This window comes from Protopterus annectens, chromosome 1.part1 (assembly GCF_019279795.1).
Source record: "Protopterus annectens isolate FY-2018-M chromosome 1.part1, PAN1.0, whole genome shotgun sequence".
Taxonomy (NCBI): Eukaryota; Metazoa; Chordata; order Ceratodontiformes; family Protopteridae; genus Protopterus; species Protopterus annectens.
In genome coordinates, this window is record NC_056726.1 from 762,743,404 (window position 1) to 762,758,314 (window position 14,911).

General features: G+C 39.2%; 1 protein-coding gene across 1 annotated transcript in view; it reads right to left on the reverse strand.

The window, feature by feature from the left end:
• UBAP1 (ubiquitin associated protein 1) overlaps positions 1–14,911 on the reverse strand; it is a 776,235-nt gene that overhangs the window by 114,645 nt on the left and 646,679 nt on the right. The window contains exon 6 of the mRNA XM_044078004.1: positions 819–920. Within this exon, the coding sequence (XP_043933939.1) occupies positions 819–920 (102 nt within the window). The remainder of the gene's footprint in view (positions 1–818; positions 921–14,911) is intronic.

The window sequence follows — 14,911 nt, forward strand, 5'->3', positions numbered from 1 at the left end:
CTCCTGGTGGGAAAAAACACCTGTGAAGTGGGAGTGGAGCATGCCACTGCCTCAAAACCCCTGTATAGCACCGTCCCTGAACTGTCAAAAGCCGAAGCAACAAGGGGCAGGGACTGGTCCGAAAAGGCTGGACCAGATCCCCCTCCCAAGGACTCCAAAGCGACTGTTCGGGACTGGGGCGTAAGCCAAGGTAATAATGTCTGAAGTGGTTAATGGCAAATAAGATCTGAGGGTTAGAGGGCAGCAGGGGATTATGGGAGTGGGAGGAGCTTGAGTTTAGGTTCTGTCTGTAAAGTTGCAGGCTCGGATCCGATGTCAGATCCTATGACCCTAAGTAAGGAATAGTGACATGGATAACATCAAATCAATTTTTTAAATAAATATATAAAGAGAAAGATTAAGAAACAGGAGCAGAAATTATACAGCTAAACACATGAAAATTTAAAACCAAAAATAGTACTTACCTTACTAATAAATTCACCAATCAAGTGAAGTAATGTCTGCTACAAAGAGAGTGGCAAATGAAATCTGAAGCAATACAGTTAGCTCAAAGAATTATGGGAGAGAGGAGCTCGAGTGCCAGGGAAGTTCTAATGTTTTCTGCCACCTTGAATCTTTCTTTAGAGAGACAACCCAAACGCTGAGGCAGACAGGGGGGAGAACACAGTATCTTCATTTTTTTTTTAAATGTTTAGGCCACACAAATTAGAAGTTTGAGTACAAATTCAAAAGAGCTCTACTGGAGGAAATAAGTTAACACATGACTTTACAAAAATGGCACACACAAAAAATTAGCAGTCATACATCAAGCTCCTTACCTTTTCCTCTGAACACTGAAATATTTCTAAGCCTTCTTCTACCAATGCTGGCTCAAAACCTTTTTCGCACAGTCGGCCATGTGCAACCAGGTAATCTAGAACCTGAAAACAAAAGTAGCAAACCAAAATGAGCCTCCACATTATTACAAATTAAAATTATGTACTTAGGATGAAAGAAAACAAATGTAAACCATAAACACAAGAATTTTGTTTTAGTAGGTAACTATCTACTTGGGGGGGGGGGGGCTCCATGGAACAGTGGTATAAAGCTCTGAATGTGACCATGCATGATGACCCAAGCTGAAGTACTGGCCTGGATGCTGGAAAAGCTGGAAAGAGGAAGTTGGTAGTTAAGTGGCTTACACCGACACCCATCCAGGGTGAGGGAATGGTGACTTCCTGTTGGCTGACTGTTCCTATGCAAACAGAGCCTTACATAGCATCAGCCATGACCGAGGTGAAAAGGATTTGGTTCTCCCAAGTCACTGATTGTTACTAGCCCTTGGGAGGGGGGGTATGTGTGGGAGCACTGCATGCTTCCTGTGAGGGGTGAATGAATGAGGCCCCTTCAAGCTGTTACACAAGTGGTCATGTTAACCAAATACCTCCATAGCTCATGTTTGGGATGAGGTACAGCTGCCGATTGGGGGTACAGTGTAGTTTTGTGTGCAGTGACAACTAGCAGTCAACCACAAGGTTCCAGTCTTGGAGGGGCAGAAACCAGAATAGCCTGGGATGGCAGTCCCGTCTCCCACAGCTAGACAGTAAATATGGAGGAGAGGCAGGGGCACAATACACCCTCACACCTGCCATAATGAATGCTCCTCCAAATGGTTTGTCTTCATAGGGGGTATTCCTCCCAGTATCTAGGGAATGACTGGGCTTAAGTCCAATGGAGGGAGGTGCAAAAGATGCAAATGTTGGTAGGCAGGAGGGGAAAAGCAGAAAAAAAGACAACACTAGAACTTCATATTTAAGTGTGAAGTGCTACATAGCCTCCCTTTTTTATTGCATGCAAAGGTATCAGAGCACTGCAAGTTAGAAATCTCACACTTGTGTTTAACCTTTGACTGCAGTAGAGCAACTAGTAAAGTTATGCAAGTGGTAACGTTCTTAATGCTTAAGAGCTGGATACACACTGCTCAACACTTTCCTTGCAAAACTACAGCCAGACACTAAATACTACCCTTTGTGTTTATAACACAGCCTTGTACAGCTTTCAAAACAAGATTTGTGTACACGTCTCTGTCACATCACAGCTTTATTAAATTAACAATCAAGACATAGGCAAATGTACATTAACAGAAAAGATAAACCATGTTAACATTTTTCCATTCACATACATTACACAACACATCTTTTCTTTCTTTGTCACTATTCAGTTCAGCACTACATAAATTACTGAATTCCTGCCTTCCCTTAAACTTCATTCTCCTCCTCCTCAATATTACTCTGTGTGTACTGTTCCCACAACTTCCATTTATTTGTACGTAATTTGCTCTCTCTCTTTTCTTAAAATCCCTCTTCCAGTTCTTGTATCTCTTTTAAAATATATCATACTTGGTTTAGACTTTATTTCCATCTTTTAGCAATTGTTATTTTGGCAGTCAACAAAATTAAACTTAACAAAGCCTTAGTATGTCTAGACAATTCAGATCCTGTGTTCTAACACAAAAGAATCACTTCCTTATTTAGTCATTTGCTCACCCAATATTTATGACTAGAGCACTCCATATGGAATTTTTAAAATCAGCCAACTCATTATACTCCCAAAACATGCGTTCCCAATTACTTCTTTATGCCGACTGGTCTCTTGAGACCACGTGCATCCTTCCCAGGAAATGCCTCTAACCCTCACCCCAGTTAAGAGGCATCCATAGTCACTGTGGTCATTGGGGGCAGTAGAATAAATGCTCTTCCTAGGATAAAGTCGTTTGATTGGATCAACAAGCTGATGTGATGTTTACAAATAGGAGTAAATTTGACTGGAAAGAATAGGGGTTGTTGAAGAACAGAACACTGAACACCTAGAGTCCACTGAAGGACATGCGTTAAAAATCCTGCTAAAGGAAGTAAACCAGAAGGACTGCTGCCATGGATCCTAGTGCTTGAAGAACTGGTCTGGCTGAGGAAGACAGAGGGCGTCAAGCATATTGACCCGATTCCAGAGGGTGGATACATGATGAAGTGGTAGTGATGCTATCTGTGTTGTTATATTCAGATTTGTACCAATGAACTCCAGGATCTAGATTGGTGTCAAGTTTGATTTGGCATAATTTATTGTTATCCCCAGTAACTGACAAATCTGGAGCAAATAGTTCCTGGATGGTTGAAGAAGATGCTTGGAGTCGGCAGTATGGGGCCAGTCATCCACTCTGAATCCTTTGTGTCTCAGATGAGCAGCCACCACTGCCATGCATTTGGTAAACACCCTGGCGGCTAAAGTGAGTCCAGGGTAGGGCTCTGAATTGGTAATGATGGTCTCTCAGCCGAAAGTGTAAACATTTTCTGGATCGCCTGTCTATTTTGATACAATAGTATGCATCCTGAAGATCTATGAAGCACATCCAATCTTCCTTGCGAAGAAATGGCAGAATGGACTGAACAGTGACCATTCGAAACTTCAACTTCTTTACATACTAATTCAAACTGCTGAGATCCAAAATTTGTCTGAGGTCTTCCATCTTTTTGGGCAGTAAAAAGAAGCATGAGTAAGAGTTCCAAATCCTATTTGCTCAGGTGGGACCTCTTGGATGACTCTTGTCTAGCAGCTTTTGAATTTCTTCTGCTTCTGCTTTCCTCTTGCTGGGTAGAACATCAGGAAGTTTCTTCCTTTTGTGAAAAGGAAGTTGGAAAAATGGAATAACCTCTGGATACAATTTTCAGCACCCAGGAATCTTTTGTTATGTTTACCAAGATGTCTAAATGCAGGGATAATCGTCCCTCGATTGTCTCCAGAGTTGGACAGTCAGGCAGAACTTCAGGAGTGCTGGAAGGGTCTATCTGGGAATAGAATCCCAGAAACCCTGGTTCTGTGGACCCCCTCTGCCTCTAGGTCAATGTCTGCCTTTGGAACTTCCTCCTCTGCCTCTGGAAAGGTCCCTGAGGATTTTTAGAACTATATTTTCTTACCACCTCTCTGATTCCTAGATAAGGTTTGTTGAGTGGGTAGAATTCCTGATTCTTGTGGCAGACAGTCTTTCCTTCTTGTTTGCTGTGGGTAAGTATCTCTTACCAAAGGCCCAAATAAGGATGTACCACTGAAGGGTGCATTGATGAAGGATGCCATACAGGGCTCTGCAAAATAACATAACCGCATTCAGGCATATCTCCTTAGGGCAATGCCTGAATCAGCTGCTTGTGAGGTGCCTTTAGCTGTGTGAGAAATTAACTTCATTGAAGTGTTCAAAATAGACAACAGAGTGGCCAGTTGAGAGGATGGTCTTTTGAAATCCTGTGCAGAGATGGAAACAAAGAGAGTATCTGAAAGTTCCTTGGTCAAATCTCTCTGAAGCCTAGTGAAGTGTGCCAGGTAATTAAGAGACTTCAGAGAGAAGGTTGTTGAGGCAAAGACATGTTTTCCCAAATCTGTCCAGCTCAAACTCCCTGTCTGGTGGATGGACAGAAGTGCTCTGTTCTGCTAGTTTTTTCTTAGTGCCTCCTGCCACCACCATAGCATCTACCAGGTCTCCTTTGCTCCAGTGGGATCTGTCTTTGGGAGGGGATAAAAAAATTATTATGTTTCTTTGGGATAGGTTTGACGGTATCTGGCTGTTCCCAAGCCCAGGGGGAAACTAAATCAATCAGTTCATCTGCCTGCTTGGGGTGCAACCCAAGACGTAGATGGGCCAGAACCAAAAGCTTCCAAAAATACTGATTCTTCTGGATAGGGGCTTTCGGAAGACCAACCACTTTTTTGTCTGAGAATCTCTAATATGTCCTTGAAGGACATCTCATCGGATGGTGATCTGGGGAACCCTTCTCCTTTATCAGAATCATGATCCTCTGTGAGAGACTCCAGTAGGAAGTTTATGTGCCTCCTCTTGCAAATTCTTCTCCTATGGATCTCCTCTCTTGGATTTTCAGGGGAGGTATCTGAAGACAGGGGGAGTTCCTCTACAGGAACAGGTTAGAAAGTTGTTGGAACTGCCTGCCCCTGTGGAGTAGGCCTGATGTATTCAGTTTGGAGCAGAAGAGGGAATAAGGGCTGGATTTGAAAAATGAGAATCAGGGTCTCTAGAGAGAGATAAAACCCTTTCCATGATTTCAAAGGCAGATGAACTCAGAGAAGCCACAACCAGCTGAACCAGAGTCAAAGCTCCCAGCACCGAACGATCACTGAACTGTCCAAGGCTGAAGCTTCAAGGGGCAGGGATAGATCTGAAAACATCAGCATCGATCATGGCCCCACTGATCCAACACCAAGATTCTGGCACTGGGACCTACTCTGATCTGGGTGGGGAGGTACTAGAGCAGAACTAGTCAGGGATATCATCAAAAAGATAGATCTTCTTCAGATCTGACTCCGGACCCCTCGAGGATTTCATATCCTGGGACTTCGAAACAGCTGGACTGATCACAGAAGGAGAGAGAATAGTGTGGGATGTCATAGAAAGGCTCACAGATCCAACAGGGGACAGAGCCAGTGTGACCCCCATCTGGATCTCAGCTCTGAGAAATATTCGCATCATCTTATTCACATCTGCTTCCGATAAACTTCTGCAGGATGTAGCAGATTGTGGCCTTCAGTGTTTCGTACGGGTTTGTAAGAATGGATAGCGTAGGGTAGGAGAAATTGGTTTAATCACATACTCCGGCATGTGACTTCTTTGAGAGGTAACAAGGCTCCAAGGATCTGGGATCTGAGGAAGGCACCGTTGGACTGGCCAATATGATTATCAGATCTGAACTGGACTGGCCAATATGATTATCAGATCTGAAGATTTTGGATGACAGGATTTCAGATCCAAAGATCTGGCCTTTGGATCTGACTATGTCGAATCCTAGATGTTTTGGCTTTTAATGGGTGGCTCTGACGAAGGCCTAGGGGACTTCGGCAGGAACATTTTCTGTGCTCTGATGAAGCACACTTAGCAGCTTTAGCTGAGGTTTGAGCCCCAGAAGATGGAGTCGAAGCACCAGGTAGAAGGCCTTTTAGAATCAACTTGTTGGTGTTGGTAAGCCAGAGCCCTTGGTTTAAACATAGAACAGATGGTGCAACTGGTATCCAAGTGACTAGCTCCAACACAACAAATGCACTCCTTGTGGGCATCCGAATTCAGAATTTTATGCCCACAAGAAGTGCATTTCTTGAAATTTATCAGTTTATCCAACATGGCAGTTAGTACCAGACAGTAGAACTACAAAACAGTACAGTAAAACAGTACATAAAAAATGTAGTGTAAGAAAAGAGAATATTTTTTTTAACTGAAAGAAAAACGAGAAATCATCTAAAATGTTAATTTAAACAGAAAATACTGACTAAATGGTAAAAGCAATCCTAACTACAGTATGAAAGAAATACTATCCTGGAATAGTAGGAAGTTCTAACTCATGTGAAAAAATAAGGGAGGAGGATAGAGATTGAAAAGAATAATAAGAAACCTTTTTACAGAACAAGTAAAGAATGAACTCACAATAACCACAAAATTTTACTCGAGAGAGGAACCTGTGTCTGGGCAGGATTGCAGCAAATGAGATTTGAGGGAACGGGGAAGGACTAAGGCATTATAGGTAGAGGAAGGAATTCAAGAGTTGAATCCAATGTATGGTGTATGCAGCAGAGTCTGATCGAGGATCAGATCCAAATCCATGTGTTGAGGAAGAATGAAAAGGACAATATGAAATTTAAACTTAACAAGGCCTTGGTACGCCTAGCCAATTCAGATCCTTTGTCCTAACTCAAAAGAATAATTTCCTTAGTTAATCATTTGCTCACCTGCTATTTATGACTAGAATACTCTGTATTACACTCCCAAAACATATTTTCCCAATTACCTCTTTCTTTCGCATCACATTTGCTGTCTACCTAATGAAAAATTATTTGCAGTCAGCCTGGGGTTTAAAAATACTTATGTAAGCAATTCCATGCAAAATCCTAAACATTCTGGACTCTCTTGCATACTTGGAAGCCATACAGATGTACTCCCATTGTTCTAATGTAAATTGCTTTTCCAGTCTCTCTTCCCAATCTTTTCTAACCTCCTCGGATTAATTTTTTATAGTTATCATGCAATATTTTACACAATCTACTAATTATCCATTTTTAACAGGAGCTTCTGGTCTAGATTCAACTAAAAACTCTACCAGAAAAGGTATTTCGCTTAAGATTCCTCTAACCCGTTCTCTTTGCCTGTTCTCTTACATCAATTTCTATGCTGCACTCAAAATTAATTATTGACCTCATCTCACTCTGTCTTCTTTTCATCTCAAGTTATTTGCTCCAAATACCTTTGTTCATCTGCTGGTTTTCTTCAGTAAATGTCAGACCCATCTTGCCTATTTTCTGTACCCTTGCTTGCAGTCATCCCTATTGGTAAAATCTTTCTCCATGCTTCTGTTGACTTACTACTTTGACTATTTTCTGCTACTTTATGAGTATAACATTCTGTACATTCTCCTCCTTAATGATCTGCACCAGAATCCCACTGTCTTATTTCTTCATCACCACCTTCCATTTTGAATTACAACCTTCTGTTTGTGTTATGGATATAAAGTTTAACTATGTAGCTCTAAACATCCCTTCAAATCAGGTAATCCAAAAACACTTTGTTCTACTGGAAGAATCAACTCATCCCACTTGACTCTTGCCCTCTTCTCCTACCAGATAAATTCCTTCAACTCTGTCATTTCCATAATTTCTTCTCCTGCTGAAAAAAACATCTCTGACCCATATATAAAACTAACATTTTCACTGCATGTATCTTACTATTCATATCCATAAACAAGACCTTCCAGTTTCTCAGTTTTTTTATTATTTTTTTTTTTAGTCTCCTGGTGGTGCAGCGGTTAGCATTGTCGCCTCACAGCAAGAGGTTCTCCTGTTCGATTCTTGGCTGGAGCGCCTTCTGTGTGGAGTCTGCATGTCCTCCCAGCGATCAAGTGACATTAAAGACATGCAGGTAGGTGCGAGCATGAATGGGCGAGCCTTCATTGAAGGTTGGGCATCAGGCTGGCAACTTGGCACCGTAAAATCCACTGCCAATCATGAGCGGACCGGAGTTCTGCTGTGGTGACCCCTAACCGGGAAAAGCCGAAAGACTTACTACTTCTAATACTAGTCTCTTACCACATATCCTTAAGTGTCATAACATACACCTTTTTAATCCACATCCTAAATACTTCACCTTATCATGCTCCCATAAATATGGGTATTGCTGAACCAATCTGTGTGTGATTACATAATTTACAGCTACAGCCTTTATTTTACCTTCATTAATTTTACATACTGAAAAGACTTGAAATGGTGTCAAAATGTTCCATGACGTTAAGGTGTCCTTTTCTGAATTTATCAAGTACAAAATAATATCTGCAAACATCACCAACTTTTCTTGACTACCGTACCAATTATATCTTGTAATTTCTGAGTCCCTTACTTCTTTGCCAGTGGCTCTAAATATAAAGCAAATAAAGTGGAAAAGGGACACCCCTGCCTGGTGCCTCTGTCCAAACTCAATTTAACAGAGAAGAACTCTCACACTTAACTTCTTGTTTCATATCCTTTATAAATCCTTCAACGTAATAATATTATTGAATCAATGAATGCAAATGCTTCCACTGTCCCACTCAAAATCCCAGCTTACTATATCAAATGTTTTCTCTGCATTAAAACTCATCAACAACAGAGGTACTTTCTTGCACTCTGCTTCCCTCTGGATCATCACTGTTGTATTAATGTTGTTGCATGTTTGCCTAACCTCCACAAAATCACACTGATCCATATCTATTCATTTTGGCAACACCTTTGCCATTTTTTAAGCTAGTACATACAAATACTTTACAATCATGGTTTAAAACTGAAATGGGTCTGTATGAAGCTGGGTCTGATGGGTTTTTATTATTATTATTAGGTAATTCAGCCACCACAGCTTCGTTCTCCTCCTTTTAAAATACTGTTAAAATCTTCCAGACCTTTATCACTTTCTTCCCTCCCAATTTCCAAATGTCTACAGGAATACTATTTGTTCATGGAGACTTTCCTGAATAACAACTATACATCACCATTTTATCTCATCTCCTCCTATCTTAACTGTAAGTTGTTGAGCATCATTTTCATCTAACCTTGGCATAATTAAGTCTTCCATAAATATTTCTATTTCTGTTCTTTCTTCATTTCCACATTTCCCTGCTTTATAAAATTTTCAGAAAAATTCTGAAATATCTCCAATACCTTGACAGGATCTCAAATTATTTTTCTTGCTATGGGCTCCTTAAGTTTGGTGACAACCCTTTACATTTTCTTTTGCCTAAGGTGTGCTAAAAGATTTTCTTCTTTTTTCTGGTTTTATCATCAAAAAGTTGCTTAGCAGCAATCTTTCTAAACTCATGCATGCTATCCACACATGCTCCCTTATTTTCTTTTTAGCACTCTGCTTTTGTGCCTCTTCTTGTTCTGAGAGATTCCCCTTTTTCTGCTAAACATTAATCTTCATCAGCAATTTCTCTTTTATTTATAACCTACTTTAAGTCCATTTTCATTCCACCCCATTCAATACCTATAAGTTCTGAAGAAATTTCTATCTTCTCTAACAACGCTTGAATAATTTCCACTACGCATTCCTTAAATTCTTCTCTTTTTAACAGGAAGATGGTGAAGCACCAGTGTCTCACTTAAACGTCATTACCCTGCATTAACTTAAATAGTTACTACATGTGCGTTAAAGCTTTCAGTTAAATGTACATATTACTGTAAAATATAATTTCTATCCAATCTAGCTAAGGTATTGTACCAGGGAAAAAAAATGTAAATTCGGCCCGAGTTCCTATTACTGAATTCAGGTCTTTTGTGTCAAATATTTTTTATAACTTTTTTCAGAAACATACCTCCTTTTGTTATATTTTCTCTTCTCAGTCCCCTGACACATTATCACTATTGCAACTTAAGTTCCAGTCCCCACCTGCAAGTAATATTCCCTGCTGAAAGATGATTATTTCTCACAAAGGTTACCTAAACATCATAGTATCAGTTTTTGGTGGAATAAAATATATGCAAGTATAGGTTCATAGGTAGGTACTAGGCTATTGGCCCAAGGGCCTATGCAAGCCTAGCCAACAAGGTTCCATGGCTTACGCCACCCAAGAAAGTTATTTTCCTGTGCCACTGTTGAGCAGAGACACAGAAGTGATCCCCGGGGTGTGTTTCCTATTTCCCATCCACTCATCAAGATTTTTCTTGAAGAGTGTTAATGAAGAACTTTGCTCGACATAGATGGGTAGCCTGTTCCAGAGTATGGGAAGTCCCTCCAGCATGTCCTGTTTATTGTGGTGACAAGGTTTAGGTCCCTAGAGCGTGTAGCTCGGAGGGATTGGGATTTCTTTAGGTGTAGCATGTCCAACAGCTCTGGGTTTGACATAGCTTTATATGTTAGGCAGAGATTACCTCTGAGTAGGTGATATGCTACGGAGTAAAGCTGGAGTTTTTTGAGGTGGTCAGTGTAGGGCATTTGTTTGAGTCCAGTAATCCTCTTTGTGAGGTACTTCTGTGGCCTTTCCAGCTGCTGCAGATGTCTTGTGAGGTACATTCCAAAAGGGGCGTTGTACTCTAGAATGGGTCTAATGAGTGATGACTAGAGGGTAACAATGACCTCTTTTTTTCCTGGACGAGAACCCTTTTATGATGAGGTGTTCTTCCTTGATAACAGCCCCTTACTACCACAATCTACTGTTGTCTTTTTTCCTCTTCTATCACTACTGGAACCCCTCTAGCAATTAATATAAGTTCCCCTTCCTTTGCCCCTGATATTCTGCTGAATATCCATCTTGAAATTCTTTGTCAAATTTACATGCTCACTTCTTTCCAAACGTGTCTTCTGCAGCACTTTTTCCACTCTGCATTTCTTAATATAATTCAATGCTCTTTATGTTCCAAGATAACATGGACAGAATAGCCATTTTACGAAAAAGCTACTGTTTCTCTCTATTACACCACAGTTTTTTTGAATGTGTACTTCAAACTTTTGCATTACATGCAGAAAATAATGTTTTGCAGATTTATCTTTTATGCAGTTGTTTCTTCTCATCTCATATGAAACTATTATGTTTTTAAAATGTTTTGTTTTAATGAAAATCCTCAAACAAAATAAAAAAACTAAATATATTTTACAGCACATTCATCCACTATTAAATTAGAACAGACACAAAACTATGCACATCTGCAAAAATGAATTTTGACCACCAGATAGGAACAATTACCCAATTTGACAGCTGCACCCACATGTATTACCTAACATAAAATTGAGGTTATCCATGCTAGAGAGCATGCTACCACCTGTATTCCCAGGTATGCTGACTGCTGCCTGTTCTTTTCTTATCTCTACCCCCCCCCTCCAAGATTTGAAAAACATCAAGTTTTAGACCTAAGAAAAAGTGCATTACTGGCCTTTAAATAACACTAAACTGTACGATGTTCTATTAAATCTATAAAAGTATTGAGGCTGCTAGGCAGGCTGCCACCTCTTACTCACTTCCCACAGTTTTAACCTATTTTTCACTGAACTGCTTGCAACTTTACCTTTAAATATTGCATTCCCTCAGCAAGGAATGCTCAAAACTATCAAGATTAATGGCTTGTATCTCTAGACAGCTCATCTCTATGTAAAAGCAGTCTGCAATTACATTTTGTAAAATTTACTCAGAACAGATTGCGCAACTGCCTTCAGCTGCAGACATCTTCACTCACACTGAACATTTGCTAATGGAAAAAAAATGTGCTAATATATTTGAAAATGTAAGAAACTTTGCATTCTTCAGGTTTTCATCATTTCATTTTATTTTTCAAGACTACTTGCTTACAACAGTTGTGTATACCTAAGCCAAGAATATAAATCTAAACATTCACCTTTGTAAAACTAGTTCGCTTTTACACTCCACCCTCAGCCCAGCAGCCCAAGATCATAGTATATTCACATAAACTTGATTTTGTCCAGCCCTTCTTCTCTTGTTGCACTGTAAAGCCTATAGCCTTACAATGAAAAAAGTACTTGCTTACTTTAATATCTTTAAAACATACAAGAGTTAATGAAAAGACTCCTGCCACATCTGAAACACTTTTAGTAAGTAAAGGAGTTTTCTGTAGTTAGGGGTAACATCTGTTTATACTAAATGTTTTATAGAAAGACTAATATAAACAAAAATAGTCTTAACTGCAGTTTTTCTCCCTTTTAGTTTCCTTTTCAACATTAACAACAAAGTGGGGTATATGCTTTACAGTCCACCCATACATTTAACAAAGTCCATCTAACTCCAGTCTTTTTCAGACACTTTTTTTGCAAAGCCATACTTCACAAATGTGATTGCTACTTTACAGTCGAACATTTATTCATTAATTTCAATGTTGCTGGTCTTCATCCTGTTCATCCAACTCCCAACACCGGACTCTGGTTCAAGTCCAAGGTACTCCTGATTCTCCTAGTCAATTCCTGTGTTTTTTTATGTTTCTCAAACATATTCCTTTAGAATACTGGAAAAGGTTTCACCGGCAAAGTCTCTATGAACTTTACTGTCAGAAGAATGAAAAGCAGAATACCTTTCTGTTCGCTATCTCACATTTTCATTTCCTCCTTAGTCTTTTCTGCATGTGAAAAGTGTTTGATCCTCCAGGAAAAAAGTATTCTGAATACAGCTGGATACAGCAGCTTGAATCTCACAGTTGCCTCTTAACATTCCCTGAATGCTAGGATAAATGCACTTCTTTTATGCCTGCTTTACAGTGAATAACCATTTTCCCCAAACAATCTGTCTCCAATATTTAATACTTTCCCCTTCTGCCACACTTTTGTCAGGATTAGCTCTTTCTGTTGGCATGATTGCATCTTTACTAATACAGGCCTTGGCTGATTTCTCAAAGCCAGGTATGGAGCACACAGTATGTGCCCTTTCAATTAACAGATCCTGCAGCAGAATACTAATCCAGTTGCTTACTTGTGCCTTTATAAAATTAATACAGACTGTTCCTTCCAGTTTCACTGTTATAGTAGAAAATATCAGGTCTTCTCCGTGCGAGCAGTCTTCTACCATTTTTGAAACAGCTCTTCTTGAGAAGCCTAATAGTCAGCTTTTTCTTTGTTTCAGACTCAGATTTTTACAGTTTTAATCAGTTCATTTAAATTGCTATTTAAAGCGCCTTCTATTTTTTCCAGTCTTTTATTATTTGAGTTGACATACTCCTTTGATGTTTCATTTATTTTAATCACATCTGAGTACATTTGATTTATTTTTTCATCTAAATTACTACCATCTCTTATCCCAAAGCCGAAGCTTGAACTGCTTTTTGCTGAACAGCTGCAGGATTTTTCCCAGCTAGTGTTTTCTCTTCAACCTTTCTGGTTGATTTTCTAGTAGGCCCTCTGAATTTCCTCTTTGGCTGGAATCCAGGCAATGTACTTACTAGCCAGTAACTTGATTATCACTCAGTATGATAAGATACCTGGCTCTTATTTGTCAGTTTCTTTTCTCGCATTGGGAGAGCTGAAATTAAGCTGTTTTTCAGTGTGCAGCCATGTTGAAAGTCCTTCCATTGCAAACTTCTATGTCTAAATCCAGCAATAATGTACTAGGTAGATCAAGAGAGCCTATCTAGGGGATAACTTGGAGCCTATCATGGTGTTGGAAATTCAAGGATGCAGGAAAAGGGAAGGACCATTAAACTAGCTGCATCTGATTACAAACTAATAAATCCAAAGAGCAGAATGAAGAGGCACACACAGGAAATAAGTGAAGCGCTTTTCGTTTATGACACAACCACAAACTTCTTCAGACATTTTAAAATACACTTAGGTACATTTAAATACACAGATCCACCCAATCAAAAACCTAATTACTACTCCTAATTTAAAGAAACAGTTTCAAAACAGTGTTTAGAACAATAAAATAAGACAATAAAAACAAATAAAGAGTAACACAATAATAAATATAAATATACATATAAAAAAAATATACATATAACATATTGTATTCAACACCCCCCTTTTTACATTGACTTCATGAAACATACAAAATTAATAAACCATCTACAGTCTGAATATGCATATATAGTGTGCAAAAAAGCATATAAAAACTGTATGAAAAAATATGTAAATATGTATGTGGGTTATTAAAGGTAATATTAGCGTTTTAAACTTCTCAGTTTTAAAATACTGCTAATAACACAACCTTCATTCAAACCTGGCAAGTTGTAAGCATTCAATCTAATTTGCCAGCCTAACTCCAACTCCTCAAGTTTTAGGGCAACAGGCCCACCCCTGACATCCTTTTGAACTTGATCTATAACTAAAAACTTAAATCTGTGATCAGGAAATTGAACTACATGCTTGGCCAATGCATTTACCATGTTACCTTTCCTAATTGCATAAAGGTGTTCATATACACGACTACGGAGCTTCCTCTCCGTTTTCTGATTACATTAGGAAAGCAAGGACAGAAGGTCAAAAAATCCACCAAACTTTTTGAGACAAAAACACTGTCCTGATTTCTTCATAGCTTTGCATATTTACTACACGACCCAGAATGAACATACACATCCTAATAAAACCATATATGCTCAGCAATGCTACAAAATGTTTCTATTTGAATAGTACAATCACTGTAATGGTGCTGCTGATAAACTGCTACTGACTACTTAAAACATACAGTCTGTATTCTTCAATTTCTGAGACAATTTATGCTCATTACCTGTTATTGTTAATAAGTCAGCATCTTTCAGTGTAAACAGAATGTGCAGTCACAGTACAGAGAGGTTAAGTGCAACTGTCAGCCTACATGCAGTGAAAAATTAGCAATTAAAGTTTTGGGCAAGAGTCCAATAAGGGCGATCAGACTAGCAGGGATAGAATGAGCAAAATTATGGTTGCTGCTCATCTCCATGGGTAAAGGGCTAA